Source organism: Erigeron canadensis, chromosome 9 (genome assembly GCF_010389155.1).
Source record: "Erigeron canadensis isolate Cc75 chromosome 9, C_canadensis_v1, whole genome shotgun sequence".
Classification (NCBI taxonomy): Eukaryota; Viridiplantae; Streptophyta; class Magnoliopsida; order Asterales; family Asteraceae; genus Erigeron; species Erigeron canadensis.
Window position 1 is genome coordinate 3,684,211 of NC_057769.1, and position 23,852 is coordinate 3,708,062.

The 23,852-nt window shown below is 32.1% G+C and overlaps 2 protein-coding genes across 2 annotated transcripts; both read left to right on the forward strand.

Moving 5' to 3' along the window:
- The first annotated feature begins 2,629 nt into the window (after positions 1-2,629).
- Positions 2,630-9,892, forward strand: LOC122583028 (E3 ubiquitin-protein ligase UPL5-like). The gene is made up of 4 exons (XM_043755464.1): positions 2,630-2,803; positions 5,188-6,842; positions 6,943-7,532; positions 8,821-9,892. Exons 1-4 carry the CDS (start codon positions 2,790-2,792, stop codon positions 9,082-9,084), a joined length of 2,523 nt encoding a protein of 840 aa, XP_043611399.1. The 5' UTR covers positions 2,630-2,789; the 3' UTR covers positions 9,085-9,892.
- A 4,814-nt stretch (positions 9,893-14,706) lies between these two features.
- On the forward strand, positions 14,707-19,795 carry LOC122581548 (E3 ubiquitin-protein ligase UPL5-like). Its single transcript, XM_043753777.1, has 4 exons — positions 14,707-14,892; positions 15,379-17,082; positions 17,181-17,767; positions 19,231-19,795. The coding sequence occupies exons 2-4, from the start codon at positions 15,447-15,449 to the stop codon at positions 19,492-19,494; spliced, it is 2,487 nt and encodes an 828-aa protein (XP_043609712.1). The 5' UTR covers positions 14,707-14,892; positions 15,379-15,446; the 3' UTR covers positions 19,495-19,795.
- Positions 19,796-23,852: the final 4,057 nt, after the last annotated feature.

A 23,852-nucleotide genomic window follows, 5' to 3' on the forward strand; every position in this document is an offset into this window, starting at 1 on the left:
TCCCCCTCATTTTCTCGTATGACATATTTGATATGTCTCATTTCCTTTAATTATCTTTAAAAAAAATCTTAGATCTACCCAAGTTACTCATTATCGTTATTCGCTAATTTGAATATCTTTACCTAATATACCTTTAATAAAATTATTTACAACATGCGTCCTTTAATCCTTAAATTAACTATCTTACCCCCGTTTTAAATCAATTTTTTTACATTAATAATCACACCGTTGTTGCGCCGCCGCCACCGCCACCACACCGCCACATCTCGGGTATGTGACTATCATCATCTATAATTTTAAACATTTTCATTTGATAATATTCATATTGATCTATTAGTTATACCTTCCTTATTCGTTTATTTTTTCATTTATTATAACTTATTTTTATTTATTATATTTTACGCTTTATAATTTATATTTATGAAAATGGTAATGAATTTTTTTTAACTCATCAGAACATTATCTTCTATGCTTTTTGTAAGCACTATGTTATATTATTTTCTTATAGAAGTGTTTGATTTGAAACTAACATCGTTACGACATCTCGTATGTTGTCTATTATCATTGTTGCATCACGCAGACATTCATCTATTATATATGTAATAGGTATATATTGTATTATATCACATAAATAGAAAATATATATTGTAAATAGAAAATGTGGCTTTTGCATGCGATTCTTTGGATTACATGGTTATCTTACTTATCTCTTGGCGCCCATTTGTGATACAATTATACCATGAGGAAATCTCTTTCTCAGGCCTCTTGGAGACTAGTGTTCCCAAGATGCAGTGAAGTCAAACTACTGACGTGGCTCCGTACGCATAGGTTAGGTATGAAGCAAGCTCTGGTTTTGAATTCGATTTTTTTTCCGGAGGCGGCTTTAAATAGGAGTGGGAAGATTTTCTCTCCCTCTCCCCGACCCTCCCCTTTTCTAAGGTCGAACCATTACTCAATTCAAAAACGATTGCAGATTCAGAGGCTACACAGACTCCTCTTACCCTTTTGCTTGGCATTCAAACCATACGGTGTACTTTTTAACTAGGCATTTAGACATGTTGGCTACTCTGTTCTTTTGGGATATGAGTAGCCTACTGTTTGTGTTGGTCATAATAAATTGTCTTTGTTGTATAATGGTTGTTGATGTCAATGTGAATGTTCATGATTGGTTTTTATGTAGTGTGCACAAAGATGTATTAGATTGGCCCCAAATTTTGCAAAATGCACAACATGAGCCCTTTTTATGTGAAAGCAATAGCAACCATGATGGGTAGAGTTGTTGTACAATATTAAGCCCATAAGTAATAAAAGGAGATAACTTGTATTATGGAAACATCGTATATAGCTATATATTTTTTTGTAAAGTTAGTTTCGATTCAGACGCCGGGAGGTAATCTTAACTAGTGATTTGTTGGATCTCCAACCCTCTCCTTATAGAAAATATCTTGAACCCAAGATTCGAACACTAGACTTAAAAAAAAACTCATCTCCGAAACTCACATAATGAATTTAGAAGATATCATTGGCTAGTAGAGTGTCTCCTCACAAACCTTTATATTTTTAAAAGTATTGTTTTACATATATGGAAATTAACTAGTTTTTTGTCCCCGGGCGTTGCCCCGGGAGACATTACGTAACATGTAAACATGTGGAAAATTATATAAAATGAAATTTTTGTGGCAAAAGTTAAAAGGTGAAAAGTGATGTGATAAAAAGTAAAGAAAAATGAAACGTTGGTGACTGAAGTTGAAAAAATAAAAGTACAAAAATTAAATAGAACAAAACTTTGTGTGAAAAGTAGAAAAAAATAAAAGTGATGTGGCAAAAAGTAGAATGACAAAAAATTCGTAAATTTATGTGATAAAAAGTAAAGAGAATGAAACTTTTGTGACAAAATTTAGAAAAACAAATGTATAAAAAGTAAATGGGGAAATAACACAAATATTTTGTGCAAGAAATAAAAGTTATGTGACAAAAAGTAAAATTTTAAAAGTTTTTGTGATAAAAAGTAAAAAGAATGAATTTTCGTGGCAGAAATTAGAAAAACAAAAATTTAAAAACTAAATAAAACAAAGCTTTCGTGCCAAAAATAAAAAAAATTAAATTTATGTGACAAAAAGTTAAAAGTTAAAAGTTTCCATCATAAAAAGTAAAAAAAATTTGAAACTTTCATGGCAATAGTTAGAAAAACATAGGTTTAAAAACTAAATAAAAGCAAACTTTTGTGCTAAAAGTAAAAAAAATTAAAGTTATGTGACAAAAGATAAAACGTTAAAGTTATGTGACAAATATTAAGAAACCTAAAGTTAAAAGGTTAAAGTTAGCTGATAGGGACCATTGTTGTAACAAATTTAATGACAGGGACTATAACTGCAGGAAAAAATAAGAAACCTAAAGTTAAAAGGTTAAAGTTAGCTGATATGGACCATTGTTGTAACAAATTTAATGACAGGGACTATAACTGTAGGAAAAAATTAGCAGCCGTTAGCTGATGAGGACCATTGCTGCAACAAATTTAACAATAGAGACTAAAAGTGTTAAAAATATATAACGCACGCAAACCAATTCATGCTTTTTTAGTATATATAATAATACGAGTTTAACAGGATGTTAAAACATACGAGTATATTTGCCCCTAATGGGGACAAAACATAAGTTCCATTTGGTTGGATTGTTGTTGGTTTTGCTCCTGGGTTCCGACTTTCGCTACTCAACATCTAAGCTCTGTGTTTGACTCCATTCGCCTGGATTGAAATCACAACTTTCATCTGGATGAAAATCTCAGTACAATGGTTATTACTAGGTATGTTTATCCTTCTTTGTGGCCGATTAAAAAAGAGATTAACTTTCAACAACCCTGATTTTCTTTTATTTTGATTTTGGGGGCAACTTTTTCTATCAAAGTATGAGCACTGGATGAAAAAAAAAAAAAAAAAAAGGATTATCCGGGGTTATTGGGTTAACGTAATTTTTTCTATCAAAGTATCAGCATTAGATGAAAACATATATCAATATCAAATTATTTAATTAATAATAATTAAAAATATAGTTTGATTAGGTCATTAGAACTCATATAAGTAAATTTTTCTATCAATTATAGTTTGTAGAAGTATACTTTGATTCTTAATCTTAATATATACAAAACTGACCTAAACCCCAGTTGACCGATCACAATCCTCAATTTCTTTAAATTAATTAAATCAACCCATGTCTAATTTAATACACTTTTTGGTTTTCCATCACGAATTTACACTTTAACCCAATTTAAAAATAATTAATACTTTATTGCATAATGTTTATCAATTAACAAAATATAGCTAAAAGTTGGAAAGGATACAACATTTGGATTAATACTAATTAATATTTATATTGATATTTTATTTTATATTATTAATAATCAAACTAATTGTAATATTGTTGTTATTAGTAATTGTAATCATACTATACTTAGGATAATCATTTTAGTAATTGGAATCAAACTATATTTAGGATAGAAATCTACCAATATGCTAAAACAGGATTGCGTATTTTTTTTTATCGACATTTGGCGCATTCCTTATAAGACATGTGTCACTTTTGGTGTTATTAAAAAAAGATTCCGAATTCATAATTATCTAGTTGTAATCAAATACTATTTCTTAGTTTTAATATAAAAAAGGTTTTTGATCGACACTTGGCACATTCCTTGCATGACATGTGTCACTTTGGTGTAATTAAAAAATATTCATAATTCATAATTAACTAAATGTAATAAAATTCTAATATTTTTTTTTAACTAAACTTGTGAAATATATTGATATTCAAGATATTTACAATCAAGTCAAAAAGCTTGGTCATAACCAAAGACAATACAAGCCCATATTCAAAACTATACTGCAGACATAACCAACTCTATTTCTATACAATGTCAGCCTATATTCAAAGTTTCAAACATACAAACAAAATCTTCACTTTCATCCTTTACAAACATTTACAGACTCAAAATGTGCTAGAAGAGGACCAAGTAGCTTCATCTTTCACAGCTCACTATTCCAATTCACATACACATTTTGAGCAATATCAGTACCATTCAGCAGCAATCAGTAGCAAGCATTCAATCAACTATAAACATGCAGTTAACCCATTTCATCTTCCAAAGAGCACCAATTTTGACTACATTATTAGTATTTCTAACTCTGATAGTAAGGAGATAATACTAATATTTAGATTATATATATATCATTATATATTTTATTATTATTATTATTATACTAAAATTCCATATATATGATTTATGAAAAAATTAATAATGTTAATAACTAATATATCAATACGGAATACAATATCTTAAAATATAAGATATATGCCAAGTTTTAAAAATCCAAATTAAACAAATATATTATACAATTCATGAGTTTTCATAATATGTGAAGGGATCTATACCCCAACTTAGGTATCTAGCAGCCACAACCACATAACTGTATCATCATATATTATATAATCCGTACATCGTACGGGCATTAAGACTAGTTCTTCTTATATAAATCGAACCCTACAAATAAAATCACAACACCTGAAATCATTAAAAAAAAACCCACGAACCAGCTGCTACTTTTGTTGTTCTTAACAACCATGGCTAATGAAAATAAAATTACTTTTTGCAATACATCAATGAGAACTCAGTTAATTGTAAAATCAAGATTAAAACATTGCTTCTTTAGAAGAGTTTGTATAAAAGAAACTGTGCTACATCATCCAGATTTGATATGATTTAGCATCAAGTATTTAGATTTGAATATCTCAATTATTTTTTTGATATATTTATACATTTAACGTATAAGTAATTTTTGTTCCATATACTAATTTTTATATTAATAATGTTGTAAATCCCATGTATTTGACACGGGTCTAAAATCTAGTAGGAATTGTATAAGTAAATTATAAAACTATATATATATATATATATAGGATTATCACATATTTAAAACTTAAAAAAAAAATTGAATTATTAAATAGATTAAAAAAGAAAGAAAGAAAGAAAAAAAGACACTGTGTCACTCCTATCTCCTTATCCTGTTTTACTATATATCATATGGATAGATATCGATATCGTTATAGATACATTGATGATAGTAAAGTTGTAAGCTTTGATTTGTTAAACCTTACTTGTGATAATTGCTAAAAGGAAAGAGGTATTTAATTGAACAGAGTAGGTGTACCGGACAACGACAAGAAACAGAAACTCGAAGTAGAAGAAGCAGACAAAGCAGAAGCAATGCGGATAAATAGTAATAATAATGGTATGATCCAATTATTTGTTAAGAACTTTTCATCATCCAATAGCAGCGGAAGAAGCAGCAGCAGCCTGGTTCTGTTTGTTAAGCCTGATGAAACCATAAGATCCATTCACGAGAAAATAGAAGCAACGACAGGTATCCCGGTTAGTTTCCAAAAATTACTATATGCAGGAAAGCAGCTTCATTCTGAGCATACATTGCGTCAATTTAATATCATTAAAAATGACTCCACTTTACATTTAGTAGCCCGTATGCCGCAAAGCATCCCCCATCCGAAGGCCTCTCACCTTGTCAATGATTTGCTTTCCTTTGTTTACAGGTTGCGTCGTTGTAGCAACTGCAACAATGACCATCTTGATCATCGTCTCCTCGATTCCAAGCTTAAGAAATTCTCTAAATCCGCTTTCTCCCCCAAACACCCTGTTTATTGTGCTTCTGTTTATCTTAATATCTTCCGTTCTTATGGTGCCCCAGAAGCACTTGTTTTTCTTTACATGTCTCCTCACAAACAATGTGCCCTAAGTTCCCTTCAATCCTTTATTACTTGTGTTCCCAAATCTTTCTATCCAATCTTTACGCCTCTCCTCATGCACTTTTCTAGATTGCTCCTTTCTTACAGTGCTCATGATGATCCTTTCTACTTATTCTGTCGTAATCGTCTTGGATCCATGCTCGCTTCTGTTTCCATCTCCTCCTCCCCCCCAGGGCCATACAGAGATGATGATTATAAGCAGGCTGACGTCATTTCAGCTCATGACTTACTTCAGATTGTACACCAGATTGCCACTAATTTGTCACACTCTTCAGTGAATTTTGAACGTGACGTCATTGATTTTACTAACTTTGTGGGCCCTATCAAGAAGTCAATCCATGTTCACCAGGTCCCTTTTCAGACTGATCCCATACACTCACTACCATGGCACTACTGCTATGGCAACAACCCCAATCCCCACCCTTGCTACATCCGTGACTTTTTTTATACGATCTTTCCTGTTCTGTCTTCGGCAACGAAAACCTGCCTCGACAAAGTGGAGGAACATATAAAAGTCGGGAAACACCAAGCAGACAAAAAAGATCAATGGGGTCACTATTTCTTGATTTTGACCCAAGTGTATCACATTGCTAAACTATATCAGGGCACTGAAGAAATCTTTATGACGGGTATGAGGCTTAACAAGGTTGCTTTGTGTTACCTTATTCCTAGATATGCCAAGAGAGGTGAAGATTACCATTGGATTCTTGACCATAAGGATCTCACTGACTTTCACTCTAGGAGACATTTGGTTATGCTGTTACTTCCAGAGCTCGTGAAAGACGACTATGAGGACACTTTTGAGATGCTTATTGACAGATCACAATTGTTGGCTGAATCTTTTAACTATATTTTACCAGCAGAGACCGATGAATTGCGTAGTGGCTTATTCGTGGGGTTTAAAAATGAGGAAGCTACCGGCCCTGGTGTATTACGCGAATGGTTTTTCTTGGTGTGCCAATCTATCTTTGATCCCCATAATGCTCTCTTCCTCCCTTGCCCCAATGATCGAAGAAGATTATTTCCTAATCCAGGTAATTATGGTTTTACTTTCCACCTGTTATTTTGTTTCTGTTATACTATCATGTGTTTTGATTGATATTACATAATGTGAGTAATTTTTCATACTTGCAGCATCTAAGGTGGACCCATTTCACCTTGATTATTATCAATTTGCAGGCAGGGTAATCGCCCTAGCCTTGATGCATAAAATGCAAGTGGGCATTGTATTTGACCAGACATTCTTCTTGCAATTGGCTGGAGTCGATATCTCGTTGGATGATGTAAAGGATGCAGATCCATACTTGTATAGTAGCTGCAAGCAGATATTGGATATGGATCCTTGTGCAGTGGATGAAGACACCCTTGGTCTAACCTTCATTTGGGAGTTTGAAGAGTTAGGGTCCATGAAAGTTTTGGAGCTTCTCCCCAATGGAAAACACATTCCTGTGAATAGCAGAAATAGGAAGGAGTACGTTCATCTTCTCATTAGACATCGGTTTGTGACGTCTGTTACCCAACAGGTAGCCCGGTTTGCTCAAGGATTTACAGATATTGTTACAAAGGATGATATCCGGAAATTATTTTTTAAGAGCTTAGAGCTTAGAGACCTGGATGGGATGTTGTATGGGAGTGAAGGTGATATCTCTATCGACGATTGGAAGGCACATACAGAATATGAGGGCTATAAAGTTACTGATCGCCAAATAAAATGGTTCTGGAAGGTATGTGTTCTCTCAACTATCCTTTGTTTTCTTTATTTTGCAACATATTATTTATTATTTTCAAGCTGTGTAAACTAATATACCAGATATATCAGTGAGCGGATTAACATCAATTGGTTTCCCCTCTAATATCTTCCCATCATAGTTAATACCAGAACATATTTCTACTACAAAGTACCATTAAAATCTTATGTGAATGTGGGTACTCCGTCATAGGAGATTCTGTATTGTTATGTAACCAATAACACAGTATATGAGATTCTGTAGGCAACTTTGGGACCTTGTATTTGGTACTAATCTTACACTTCCTCAGTCTTTAAATCGCCCTATTTTTAACTTACTCCACTCTGATAAAGATTCTGGCTTCCCTTTTTTTTACATCTCTAATCTGGCAACCTTTGCTGCTATCTTAAGGATGTTTGGATCTCACTGCTCTGCCATCATGGCGACCCGTGACATCTTGATTATCATAGCACCACTTGTCTAGTAGAATAGGTCTGGGTTAGTGAGATCCAACTAGTTAGTTAGGCGAAATAAGTAGATGAATAAGAAGAAAAGCTGGGCCCAAAAATCAGGGAGGTAATGTGTTGATTGACCAGATCAATCTTGTGTTTAAGCATATGGAAGTTCCCCAGATCAGTCTTTGGGTAAAAGGGATTACCAAATAGGTTACTTCACTACTTACGTTTTGAACCAAGTGGGTTGGATCAAGTGGTTGGAGCCTTTACCTCTGGAGAAAGATGTCAAGGGTTCGATCCTCATGTGGCAAGGTTGCAAGTTCTTTTCTACCTTTGGTAGAACCTGGAAGCAGCCTCTCTGCCTTTGGTAAGGGTAAGGCTGTCTACATCTCAACCTCCCCAATACATCGTCGAATACGGTATTCGGACCCAAAACCCGTGGAAGACGGCATTGGGTTTACTTACTTACTAGTCACTTTTTGGATTATTATCATGATGTCACTTGCTAGTTTTAATAAAGAATCCTAGATATTCCTATGAAACAATGCTAAACATTATTTTTTAGGTTAAAGTCTTTTAGCCCGGTTGGTAACAATGCTAAACATTACCAAGCACTACAAATAGAATAATGGTGTGTGTATAATTTGGAAGCAAATCCATTATATATCAATCCTGTATGCGTAACTTTTAAGTTCAGTTAGTTGACATCAATTGTTGTTGTGGCTCTCTTTTTGAGTTCAATTAAAAGAGTTTAGTAGTAGCATACATCTGTACAGATATTAGTTTACGACATGTCTTGTGTTTATATCTCTGACCTGAATTGGTGACAGATTGTTAGGAAGATGACAGCAGAGCAACGGAAGGTTCTTCTCTTCTTCTGGACGTCAGTGAAGTATCTACCTGTAGAAGGTTTCGGTGGTTTAGCTTCAAAGCTATACATTTGCCAATCAATTGAGAAAGTTAACCACCTGCCTTCTTCTCACACATGCTTCTACCAATTATGTTTTCCTGCTTACCCATCAAAGGCTGTGATGCAACGACTCCTAAATACTATCACTCAAGAGCACGTTAGCTGCAGCTTTGGAACATTGTGAGAGTTTCTTCTGCAATTTTTAGACATCTTCTTGTGCCTAGTTTGGTAAAGAATTTAGGGTAGATTATCATGGAAATTTCTCAGAATTTAGAGTAAATTATCATGAAATTTTCTCAGAATTTAGGGTAAATTATCATGAAATTTTCTCAGAATTTAGGGTAAATTATCATCAGATTATTTCATTAGGCTTTATGATGCTTCTTTTTGATGACCTTCAGTCATTAGGTCTTAGGCCCAATGTCCAACTGTCTATATCTATATTATATATATATAACAAGGCATGTATGTCGATGGTGAGAGTGATGTTACTGTAGCTGGTACTGTAGCAAATCCAGCCCAATGAATGGGCTACAAATGTTTTTTTTTTTTTTTTCCCTCACTCCGAGTCATCTCTCCCCGAATTCCCTTCATGTATCTCCCTCCACCTTTTTCCATCCAGACTTTCCCCCTCTTGTGCGACTCTTCCATTGGTTTGCCCATCAGGCCATCATCAATCAAGTCTCATTGCCGCTTAGGTGAAATCATCCTCTTATCTTCAACTATGTATTTTATCAGTTTTTATGGCAACACGATTATGGCGATCCAGTTGTTTATGGCGATCCAGTCGTTTCAAACAAAAGCATCTGCGTGCAGGGGTGTTGATTCATTTCAGCTGTTAGAGCTCTGTTCCTTTTTTCAGAGATTGATTAAAAGTATGTATTTTACTTTTTTGGGGGGTTCAATCAATTTTCTAGGTTTTGGGTTGTAATAAGTTGTAACCGTATACATATATTGTTTATGGGTTTTCAATTTGTCTTACTGTTTAACCATTTTGGTGGTGGCTTTTCTTTAGATTTTTATTATTTTGGGTTGTTCTTTAGCTTAAGTTACAAGTAGTGTTATTTATTTTAGGGATAATGACATACGAATGTAACCACCTATGACAAAATGGTTATATAATGTAGTGATCTACTCGGGTGGCTATGTAATGTATGCACCTATGTTTTTTTGGCTATACTATGTAAAATATGTACGGACCTTACATAATATAGCCAAAAATATATATATATATAGGTTCTTACATTGATTGACTCAAATAAAAAGGTCCTTACATAGTATACCCAAAAAAACATAGGTGCACACATTACATAGCCACCTGAGTAGGTTACTACATTATATAACCATTTTGTCATAGGTTTACATTCGTATGCCATTATCCATTTATTTTAACCATATAGAAGTATTGCTTTTTAGTTGGGTTGTAACCATATACAGCAACAAGATTTGCTGATGATCAGAAGACCATTTTTGTGCTTAAATTATTAAACATTAGCCAATATCTTTTAGAATAACTCCAAGACTAAAAACTAATTATTTAATTTATTAACCAAGTTTATGTTCTATTTGAATTTTTGTATCACTATTTTTATTTACTATTTTACTCGAGTCAATTTGGAATGGATGCTAAAGATATTGATGCAGAAAGCATCGCAAGAGAGTCCTCGGAACAACATATTGCTAATGTTGTGACTGTCTTTGCTAATGACTGTGTCGTAACTATGCTACTTTTCGCTATTATCTTGTCATATGTTTTACGGATAGTCTAAGTGGAGGTGAGGATCTTGGGTATATGTATGTGTAAGTGAATTGCACAAAGATTGTACTGTATGTGTAGAACTAATGATATGTATTTTCCTTACCGTAGTGTGTAGGACTAATAGTATGTGTTTATAGTCAACTGCAGAAGTGCAGAGTATATGTCTATCTAAGCGAAATGCAAAATATTGTAGTGTGCAGGACCAATAATGTGGTAACTCTTTGGTGTTGTATATTACCTACCATTGTATAACTTTAGTGATAGAAACTTTATGAAGTAGCAGATGGATGTATGTTCAAATGCCTTTCGGAATATCCCTGTTATGCTTATTGGATATGTTCGGTTCAAGTCCAGCAACATAAGAAAAAGGCCGCTGATTATACTTCAGTTAGCTATATTTTTCTTAGTTTCTTTATCGCTTTACACATCGTTCTTTAAAAAAAGTGATATATCTTCTTCCGCGCGGGTTGAAATTCTAGTTTCCTATTAAAGCGTTTCTCCCTTCCATTTCACAAATTACATAGTTAGACTTCATATACCTATAATACTCCTATTAATTAGTCCTTTATTCGTTTAGTCAAACTTCCCTTCTATACCAAAAAAAAAAAAAAATGTAACTGGCTGGTACATGTACCACATTTGTATTATGACCCTCTCCTTGCAAGTGATATCAACAAGCTTTTTAGGACAAATCTAAAGAAGATAAGAAGGATGAATGGCATCGAGCTGAAAGTGGCAATTGCAAATTTACAAGTAGTATCATGTTGCCAAACAATGCTAAAATGGATCAAGTGAAAGTTGCGCTAGGAAAAGGAGTATTGAACATGACTAAGCTAAAGGATTTTAATTTAGAGTTATCGGCATAAATCGTCCGTGTGGTTTACTCAAAAAATCATGTTTTATTCTTGTGGTTCATTAACCTCATTGGCAGTCCTTTATAGGAGAATAAGGTTCGTGTTTTGTCCTTTAAGTTGACGATCATCATCTCACTCCCGTGAACAACCCCACATGAAGGGTATTTCAGTCTTTTACCTTATACTTTTTCTTTGTCTTTAGTCTGTTCTTTATTACGATATATATATATAATAACTAGTCTTTAATTTGTCATGATATATATATATATATATATATATATATCATGTACGGATTCACTTATTATACCTTATAACTATATTTATATTATCATTATAAAGATTTTGGCCGGTCTTATAATTTGAAATACGATCTATTGATAGCGATTAATTGTTATATGGAATGATATCAAAATAATGATACAGATAAACTTCAAAGTATCAATCTATCTTTAATATATATTAAAACAAAAACTTTAATTCTAAATTGAGAAATTGTAAACAATTGATTAAGTTTTACCTTTAATTTTTCACCATTAGATTTTTTTTATGACATCATCATTGACCAAAAAATTAGTCAATAACATTTTTAGTCCTTATTACATTTATACAAATAAGTCAATTAATTTTATTTATTTTAGTTTAATAATGGTCTAATTGAATATCACTTAATAATTTCATTAACAAAATCTTTATATTAATACTCCTTATTTTTTAATATTATAACTTATAAAAAAAAGTCATTTATTTATATACTATATATTATATTTTTATGTATACAAAGTTTTATTTATTTATATATTTGTATTTCTAATGTCGTCTAACTGAGAATTTGATAAAAATTTTGACTTAAAATAGGTTAATAAATTGGATATGATATTTAAGTTGTGATAAAAAAAATTAATAAATTTACTATATGTTTATTTATTTGTTGATAATATAATAATATATCTTAACTTCACTAATAATTTTTTGGTAATGGATTTTAGTTGTATGTTTTGTTAATATTTAGTGTTACAACTTAGTGTTAATAAAAATATCTCTTTAATACTTTATATATATATTTTAGTTTTATGGTTGAAAACATTATTTGTTAATATTTTTCTTTGATAATTAATATGATATTCTAATTATGGTTTAAAAGGTTGTAAAGTTTTTTTAGATATTAATAGTTTTCTGATATAAAAAGTTTTTTAATGCAAAAAATATACAAATCTCACGTGTTACGTGGGTAATAAACTAGTTTTAATATCAAAATACTATTTAATATTTATCAAGTTAGGACAAGTCGAAGATTTGATAAACATTATAAAAAAATTCCAAATATAATATGGATATTAAAACACTTTTAGTGTTGTGCGGAAACAAACAAAATTTAAATAGCTAACAGTATTTTTATTTTTAATTTAATATATATGGTATTTGATTATAATAAGGAAGATTCAAATTAGGATATCGACTAAAAGAGACACGTGTCGCTCAAATATTATGACATGTGTTAATCAAAGAACGCTGCAATTCTGTTTTAGTCTATTGGTAGATTATTATAATTATTTTATTTTTTCTTATAAAAATATCAATTATTATTATTATTATTATTATTATTATTATTATTATTATTATTATTATTATTATTATTATTATTATTATTATTATTATTTTCCAGATATTCATAGAACCTGATGAGTGTACAGACATACACACTATCAGGCATACATGCATAAAAACACAAATAGAAGAAATTAAGGAAACCAAATTTAACCATATATTCTTTAAATATTCCAAGAAGTCCAATCATTTCAGTATTTCACCATCTACGTTATCGTTTCTTGCCTTTTATCCTCATTGAATATCTCTTTGAAGGTAGCATGCAAATCTATAGCAAAATTTTGAATCTTCACTCGAAATTCCACTGATAAATTTTGAATCGAGTCAACCCGTAAAGGGGTATTTTCTTAGATAATATGAAAACATAAAAACCTTTCAATTGTTATATATACAAATATATATCACGTGTGACTATTTTGCTCTTAATTTATTCCCCAAAATTATGTACATTATATAAAGGTGATAACCCTAATCTCATTGAAGCAAATAAGATAATCCTCTTTTCTCCATATTTTTTCTTTACAACATGTTATCAGCACGCTCTAAATAAATATTATATTTGTATCATACATATACCCCTGGATCCATCATCCAAACCACTTCACCGGAATCCAAAACTCATCTCCGTCCAAAACGAGCGTCTGACGGCGCTTCATCGTGACCCTTAAATTTCTGTTTGTAGTGTTACAAAACCTACATTAATGGCTAACCCCAAAGTTTTTCTTTGACATGACCATCAACGTTGCATAAACAAGTCCGCAATATTTTGTAGTGAGTTAACTGTTTAGTGGGATGGGAAATATGTTGTGTTTTTGTTGAAGAAGTAGATATATTAAGGCCATGGAGCAGTGTCGGCTTAAGGTTTTTAAAATCAACTTTATTATTTAATAATAATAATAATAATAATAATAATAATAATATGTTTTAAACTGCTAAAAATACTACAAAGAGCGCAAATCGGATAAATGATTGTAAATTAGTAAGAAAGGATCAATTTAAGGATTAAGGGGGCGTTTGGTTGCAGAAAACACCCCTTGTTTTTCATTTTTGTTTTTCAAAAAAACATGAAAAACAGATTACGTGTTCTAATGATAGTTTTCTAAGAATGTTTTTCAAGAAAACAAAAAATAATATTTTCTATTTTTCAATAGAAAACTTGAAAAACACTTTTTTTTTGTTTTTCTCTCGCCTTACATCTTTAACATGTTTTCAAGTTTAAAAATTAGAATGCGTTTTCAAAATTTTTTTTTATTTTATAAAAAATAAAAGCCGTTTCATTTTTAAAAAAATTATAAATGTAAAATTAAAAAACATGTTTTACAACCAAACAGACGATAGAAGGTTTTTGTTTTTAGATTTTTACTATGGGTACGGATAATTCTTCTAAGTTGTTAGTTCAAAAATCTCATTAATTAATAAGATTGTGACCGATAGTGAAATTAGGAAAGAGAATGCACGTCCCAATCTAATATAAATATAAAGCTATTAAAATGATTTTTAGGAAAATTAGGAGAATCATGTTCCTTTTATTACATGTCCATGTAAAATCCAATCATCCAAACACTTATGAACACCAAATGTCATCTGTTGGATTGTTGTTGGTTTTTATGTTTTTTTTTTTCCTGGGTTCCGACTTTCGCCAATGTCATCTGATGTTTATTGTCTCAATGTTATGTTATTATATCTCTCTACTCTCCATGTTTGACTCCATTCGCCTGGATTGAAATCACAACTTTCATCTGCTTGAAAATCTCAGTACAATGGTTATTACTAGGTATGTTGTTCATCCTTCTGTGTGGCCGATTAAAAAGAGATTAACTTTCAACAACCCTGATTTTCTTTTATTTTGGTTTGGGGGCAATTTTTTCTATCAAAGTATGAGCACTGGATGACAAGAAAATTAGGATTATCCGTGGTTATTGTGTTAACGTAATTTATTTTATTTTATTTTTATCAAAGTATCAGCATTAGATGAAAACAAATAACAATATCAAATAATTAGAAATATAGTTTGATTAGGACTTATATGAGTAAATCATAAAAATATCTAAGATCATCACATATTCAAAATTAATTATTAGATATATAAAAAAAAAAAAAACTGTGTCACTCCTATCTCCTTATCCTGTTTTACTATATATCATATAGATAGATATAGATATAGTTATAGATACATTGATGATAGTAAAGTTGTAAGCTTTGATTTGTTAAACCGTACTTGTGATAATTGCTAAAAGGAAAGAGGTATTTAATTGAACAGAGTAGGTGTGTTTGAAGATCTCGCACCGGATCTAGAGGATTATCATCATCATTATCAATAACCACGACATGAAACGGAAACTCGAAGTAGATGAGGAAGCAGAAGAAGCAAAAGCAATGCAAATGATGGATAATAGTGACGATATGATCCAATTATTTGTTAAGACCTTTTCATCATCCAACAATTATGATAACACCAGCAGCAGCCTAGTTCTGTTTGTTAAGCCTGATGAAACCATAAAATCCATTCACGAGAAAATAGAAGCAACGACAGGTATCCCGGTTAGTTTCCAAAGATTACTATATGCAGGAAAGCAGCTTCATTCTGAGCATACATTGCTTCAATCTAATATCATTAATAATGACTCCTCTTTACATTTAGTAGCCCGAATGCCAAGCATCCCCTATCCGATGGCCTCTCACCATGTCAATGATTTGCTTTCCTTTGTTTACAGGATGCGTCGTAGTAGTAACCGCAAGAATGACCATCTTGATCATTGTCTCCTCGACTCCAAGCTTAAGAAATTCTCTAAAACCGCTTTCTCCCCCAAACACCACGTTTATCGTGCTTCTGTTTATCTTAATATCTTCCGTTCTTATGGTGCCCCAGAAGCACTTGTTCTGCTTTACATGTCTCCTCCTCACAAACAATCTGCTCTACATTCCCTTCGATCCTTTTTCACTTCTGTTCCCGAATCTTTTTATCCGATCTTTACGCCTCTCCTCTTGCACTTTTCTAGATTGCTCCTTTCTTCCGGTGCTCACGATGACCCTTTTTATATATTCTGTCGTAATTGTCTTGGATCCATGCTCACCTCTGTTTCCATCTCCTCCTCCCCCCCAGGCCCATACAGTGATGATGATCGTAAGCAGCCTGACGTCATTTCAGCTCATGACTTACTTCCGTTTGTATATCAGATTGCCACTAATTTGTCACCCTCTTCAATGAATTTTGAAGGTGACGTCATTGATTTTACTAACTTTGTGGGCCCTATCAAGAAGTCAATCCTTGTTCACCAGGTCCCTTTTCAGACTGATCTCATACACTCACAACCAAGGCACTACTGCTACGGTAACAACCCCTACCCCCACCCTTGCTACATCCGTGACTTTTTTTATACGATCTTTCCTATTCTGTCTTCGGCAATGAAAGCCTGCCTCAACAAAGTGGAGGAACATATAAAAGTCGGGAAACAAAAAGCAGACAAAAATATTCGATGGGGTCACTATTTCTCGATTTTGACCCAAGTGTGTCACATTGCTAAACTATATGAGGGCGCAGAAGAAATCTTTATGACGGATATGAGGCTAAATAAGGTTGCTTTGTGTTATCTCATTCTTAGATATGCCAAGAGAGGTGAAGATTACAAGTGGATTCTTGACCATAAGGATCTCACCGACTTTCAGTCTAGAAGACATTTGGTTATGTTGTTACTTCCAGAGCTCAAGAATGACGACTATGACAACATCCATGAGATGCTTATTGACAGATCACAATTGTTGGCTGAATCCTTTAACTATATTTTTCTAGCAAAGACCAAGGCTTTGCGTCGTGGCTTATTCATGGGATTCATAAATGAGGAAGCTACCGGCCCTGGTGTATTACGAGAATGGTTTTTATTGGTGTGCCAATCTATCTTTGATCCCCATAATGCTCTCTTCCTTCCTTGCCCCAATGATCGAAGAAGATTCTTTCCTAATCCAGGTAATTATGGTTTTTTTCCACCTGTTGTTATGTTTCTGTTATACTATCATGTGTTTTGATCGATATTACATAATCTGAGTAATTTTTCATGTTTGCAGCATCTAAGGACCCAGCGCACCTTGATTATTATCAATTTGCAGGCAGGGTAATTGCCCTAGCCTTGATGCATAAAATGCAAGTCGGCATTGTATTTGACAGGACGTTCTTCTTGCAATTGGCTGGATTCAATATCTCGTTGGATGATGTAAAGGAGTCAGATCCATACTTTTATAGTAGCTGCAAGCAGATACTGGATATGGATTCTTGTGCAGTGGATGAAGACGCCCTTGGTCTAACCTTCGTTTGGGAGTTTGAAGAGTTAGGGTCCATGAAAGTTTTGGAGCTTCTCCCCAATGGAAAAGACATTCCTGTGAATAGCAGAAATAGGAAGGAGTACATCCATCTTCTCATTAGACATTGCTTCTTGACGTCTGTTACCCAGCAGGTAACCCGGTTCGCTCAAGGATTTACAGATATTGTTACAAAGGATGAATTTCGGAAATTAATTTTCAAGAGCTTAGAGCTTAGAGACCTTGATGGGATGTTGTATGGGAGTGAAAGTGATATCTGTGTCGACGATTGGAAGGCACATACAGAATATATGGACTATAGAGTTACTGATCGCCAAATAAAATGGTTCTGGAAGGTATGTGTTCTCTCAACTTCCTTTGTTTTCTTGACTTTGTAACGTATTAATTATTGTTTTCATGCAATGTATTCTAATATACCAGGTAAATCAGCGAGCTGATTAGCATCAATTAGTTGTATTTTTAATATCTTCCCATGATTTCTAATATCAGAACGTACTTATACCGCAAAGTACCCTTTAAATCTTATGTGAATGTGGGTACTCTGTCATCTGGCTCTTGTATCGTTATGTAACCACTAACACATTAAAGGAGATTATGTAGGCAATTTGGGACTTTATGAGGGGGTTTAGTTGAGGAAAACACCCCTTGTTTTCCATTATTGTTTTCCAAGAAATCATGGAAAACAGAAAACGTGATCAAGTCATAGTTTTCCAAGAAAACAGAAAAAACTGTTTTCCACTTTTTTTTTATGAAAAAATTAAAAAACTCTTTTTTATTGTTTTCCACTTTTCATTTTCCATGTTTTAAATTTTGGAAACCTCAAATTATGTTAACTCTCTCCCTATGCCCCCTCCCCCCGTCTCCCCCACCCCCCGTCGCCCCATGCCCCCACACCACCCCCACCCTGACCTCCCACTTAACCAAGTATATTAGAACATTGTTTCCAATATTGGAAAATGAAAATAGCATTTTCTAGTTTTGAATGCGTTTTCAAAATTTAATTTGTTTTCTAGAGGTGGAAAACTCCTTCCGGTTTATAGAAAATAAGAAATGGAAAACTAGAAAACATTTCTCACAACTAAACGCACCCTATATATTGTACCGATCTTACACTTCCTCAATCTCTAAATCGTCCTTATGTTAACTTTCTTCACTCCGAGAATCTAGATAAATATTCTGGCTTCCTTTATTTACATCCCTAATTTGGCAACCTTTGCTGCTATCTTCAGGATGTTGGGATCTCGCTGCTTCGCCATCATGGTGACATGTGACATCTTGCTTATAATTGCACGACTTGTCTAGTAGAATAGGACTGGGCTAGCGAGAACTAACTAGTTAGGTGAAATAAGTGGATGAATTAGAAGAAAAACCGGGGCCCAAAAATCAGGGAGGTAATGTGTTTATTGACCAGATCAGTCTTGTGTTTGGGTAAAAGGGATTACCAAATAGGTTAATTCACTAGTTACTTTTTGGATAATGATCATGATGTCACCTAGTTTTAATAAAGATTCTCCTAGATATTCCTATGAAACAATGCTACTCATTCTTTTTTGGGTAAAAAGGTTTGTAGCCCAGTAACAAAGCTAAACATTATCAAGCACTACAAATTAATATAGTAGTAGTAAGCTCAGGTAGTTGACATCAATCGCTCTCTTTTTGTGAGTTCAATTTAAAGATTATAATAGTAGCATACACATGTACAGATATTAGTTCAATGGGTTATACTTTTGTCTAAAAAATATATTCATTGTGGTTTACGACATGTCTCGTTTATATCTCTAATCTGAATTGATGATAGATTGTCGAAAAGATGACAGCAGAGCAACGGAAGGTTCTTCTCTTCTTCTGGACGTCAGTGAAGTATCTCCCTGTAGAAGGTTTCGGTGGTCTAGCTTCAAAGCTATCCATTTGCCGATCAAATGAGAAAGTTAACCGTCTGCCTTCTTCTCACACATGCTTCTACCAAATATGTTTTCCTGCTTACCCATCAAAGGCTGTGATGCAACGACGCCTAAATATGATTACTCAGGAGCACGTTGGCTGCAGCTTTGGAACATTGTGAAAGAGTTTCTTCTGCAATTATTAGACATCTTCTTGTGCTTAATTTTGTACAGAATTTAGGGTAGATTACTAGATTATCATGGATATTTCTTATAATTTAGGGTAAATTATTATAAAATTTTCTTAGAATTTAGGGTAAATTATCATGAAATTATTTCACTAGGCTTCATGATGCTTTTTTTTTTTAATCACCTTTCATTAGGTTTTCTGCCAAAAGTCCCTTGTCTATAGGGAAAATGTTATTTAATGTTTTACTCATATCAATTTTCACACATGTTAAACAGCTCCTTAATTTTTACACATGTTAAACAGCTCCTTTTAACTTAAAGTTCATGAGGGGAACATTATATCTATATATCTATGTAATTCTCTATGTCAAAGTGAAGATGTGACATAGCTCAGAGCTTGTCTCTGTCATTTTTTTTAACGTTTTGTTTTCATGTTGCTTCCCTTTAAATTTTGACAACTCATCCGCTACATCACCTCCCAAATAAATGCTCAAAAACTAAATGCCACAAGTGGGTTTCCAACCCATGACGTGCGTACCAAAATATAAGCTCGCTGCCAAATGAACCACAAATTTGTAAATACTTTATCTCCATCTTTTTATTTGATATATGGCTCAGGTGTGTAGTTTTTATGTCCGTGTTTTTTTTTTATTTAATAAATGACTTCATGTTCTATCATTTTAGTTTCTTGGTTTTTTATATTTATTTATTTTATGAACGACATGTCATTTAAATTTAAACATAATAAATGTCTCCTATGACAAGTCTACTAAATTTTAAATCCGTGTTAAATACACGAATATTGTGACATTATCAATATTAGAGATTAATTTATTGCAGTTTAAAAATTAGTTTACCATTTTTATTGATAAAAAATTGATCTATATATTAAAAAAATAATTATATTGAAATATTTCTTAAAAATATATCTATCAAAGTTGTTTAATGTGACATTCTTAGTGATATGTCTATCAAAATATTCTTAAAAATACACGAATATTGTGACATTATCAATATAACAAAATTATAATATGTCCATCGAAATTGCAGACTGCGACCGACTTAGCGATAATCAAATATTAAAAAGTCATAATATATCACTATCATTTATTCGTTTTATTGTTACACGTAGTATATTAAAGTTCACATTTTGCACTAATAGAAATAATATTTTATTCTTATATGAATTATATCCTAAATATTTTAATTAAAATATTACAATATTATAAGTGTTTTCTATAAAGATGTCGTTTTAACATGTTTTGTCTTTCTTATATGTGTCATGATAATTACTAAAAAACTCAAAAAAATTAAAAAAAAAAAAAGTAGAATTAGTATTAAAAATTCTTGATACATTTATATTGAACTTTATTTATTTCTGATTAATTAATTTTGTATATATAAGATAGAGCGTATTATTATGATATAAATTAACTATTAATTTATATGATATATATTTGCTATTATTTTTGATTTATTATTTAAAAAATGTAATTGGCAATGAAAAATAAAAAAAATATAAATTAAAGTCAAAATTAAAAAAAAAGTCAACTTAAAGAAATCGAGAGTTGTGATTGATTAATAAGTTATTAGAACAACTGTCTTTAGATATATAAAAAATGATTTATATATACAATTCTAAAAATATCAGTATACAATTATAGATTTCATATCTATATAATAAATATTCTTATGATTATGATTATAACTTTTATGAATATATATTCAATATCTTATTAAATCGCAATAATTATATTATATATTTTGCAAGTGTATACTATGTAACCAACATTCTTAGAGAAAAGTAAGTGTGTGGTTGTTATATACCTAAGCTAGGTATAAATACCTTTCACATACTAATATTCTGATATTTATTATAATAAATGATTCACCTCTATATTTTTTATGAATTAAAAAATTAGCATGTGAGAGGTTCTATACCTAAGTTAGGTATATGACAATCACATATTCTCATCCCTTATATCTATTAGGTCAACAAAATTCTAATGTTTTCATTGTAGACAAAGATGACAAGGTTGCAAACAACTTTTTTTAGTTTTGGCTAATTTATAATATTATATTTATAATTTGATTGAAGTTGTTAGATGACGTTAACAATTGAGTCACGGGTACAGAGGAAAAACTTGATTCGAGAAAGGTCGGGTTCATGTTACGACTGAATTTCTAAGAGAGTTTATTAGATTTTCTGTGCGGGCTTTAGTAATTAATTTCGGCAACAAGGTTCAACTTATTCAAGAAGCGTGAAGATATGTGGCTATTAACAGCAGCCGATTTAGTAATTGATTTTTTAGGTGAGTAGTGCGTGGTGGGATTTTGGATTGAAATGACGAAATTGTCTCTCATTTAATGGTCTAAATAGACGTTGTTTGGTTGCGGTGTAAAAATTGAAAAAAAATTGACAACTTTAGGGATAATTCGTGTAATACTTCACTTTAGTACAATATTAGCAAAAATTGTCAATTTTACGGACGAAATATGTAATTAACTCTTATTAGAAATATATATATATATATATATATATATCCATTGATTATTTTGGATCATAGGCGTTGAAATAGAAAGAGATAAAACAAATCAATTAAAAGGAAGGCATTTTTTTTCTTTAGTTTTGTGAACTTTTTGGTCGGTGAGAAGAAAAACAAAATTTCTTTTAAAATAAACAAGTTACCTTTTGGCAAGAAACAAAACTTGTGTTTCTTATTTGATTCAAACAAAAGAAAAGACATGTTTGGAGTTTGGTTTTTATTTCTTAATTGCATATTTAAGTTATGTATCTTCGTTTACGTTATGTTTTGATTTTATGTATTGAAACATTAGCATCTAAGACACGCAATACAAATGTAAGAGTTCGGGTCTTGAATGTTTGGTGGCAAGATAAAAAAAAATGACTAAAGTAAGTAACATCAATGTCATATTCCACATGTTTTGGATCCCAATACAACGACAGGTGTATTGGGAGATTGAGATGTAAACAACCTACGTTGGAACTTATGTCAGGAGACGAAGAAGTTTGACACATTATTACTTGTATCGCGCCTCTTTCATTTTAACATTTTAGCGAAACATGTTATATAGAGATAAACGTGCAACGCACGGGACTAACCTACATATATATTATATGGGGAATGGTAATAGAAGACTATTAGGTATCTAAGCTTAGATATGGAACACCCACATATTTGTTTTTTTAATCCATAAAATTCATGGGGCCCAAGCATTTATTTATTAATCAAAAAAAATAAAAAGTTTGTATGTGAAGGTTTTCACACTTAAATTTACGTACCAGACAACCTTATATTCACTTTTCCCTATAAATTATTTCATTGTCTATATCTATATTTTCTATTAAAGTGTTTCTCTCTTCCAATCACAATTAGGCACAACTTTAGGCATACCAATTAGGTTGATTTATCATTATCCTTATTAGGTATCTAAGCTTAGATATGGAACACCCACATATTTGTTTTTTTAATCCATAAAATTCATGGGGCCCAAGCATTTATTTATTAATCAAAAAAAATAAAAAGTTTGTATGTGAAGGTTTTCACACTTAAATTTACGTACCAGACAACCTTATATTCACTTTTCCCTATAAATTATCTCATTGTCTATATCTATATTTTCTATTAAAGTGTTTCTCTCTTCCAATCACAATTAGGCACAACTTTAGGCATACCAATTAGGTTGATTTATCATTATCCTTTCCAAAAGGAAAATGATTAATGAACCTAATTGGTGTGCCTAAAGATATGCCTAAAACCTTAGGAATTTGACATGTGGAATGAACTAATTCTTTTTCCTAATCTTGTCCTCTGATTTTTTCACATGTCATACCAATTAGGTTGATTTATTCCTTTATTCGTTTAATCAAACTTCTCTCCTTATACAAAAGAAGAAGGTAACTGGCCGGGAACCTTTTAGTCCGGTGTACCACATTGGTACCGTGACCCTCTCCTTGCGAGTGATATCGACAAGCTTGTTGGGACAAATCTAAAGGAAAGAATGATGAATGGCATCAAGTTGAAAGTGGCAATTGCAAATTTAGTAGTTTCATGTTGCCAAAGAATGCTAAAAATGGATCAAGTGAAAACTGCGCTAGGAAAATGAAGTGCTATAACTGCCAGAGGAACTTATGAAGAAGGGAAACAAGTCTACTGATATTCTCGGCTAATATAATGGCAAATTATCATGATTCATGTTCATGAGAAAGTGCAGTCAGAGTGTCTAAGGTCTTTAACGTCCATCCGTATTTTGTTCAACTTTCTGGAACGTTTAAAATTATATAAAACGCTTAATTAGATAGCATCTGAAGATTGCTTTCTTGTGCTTT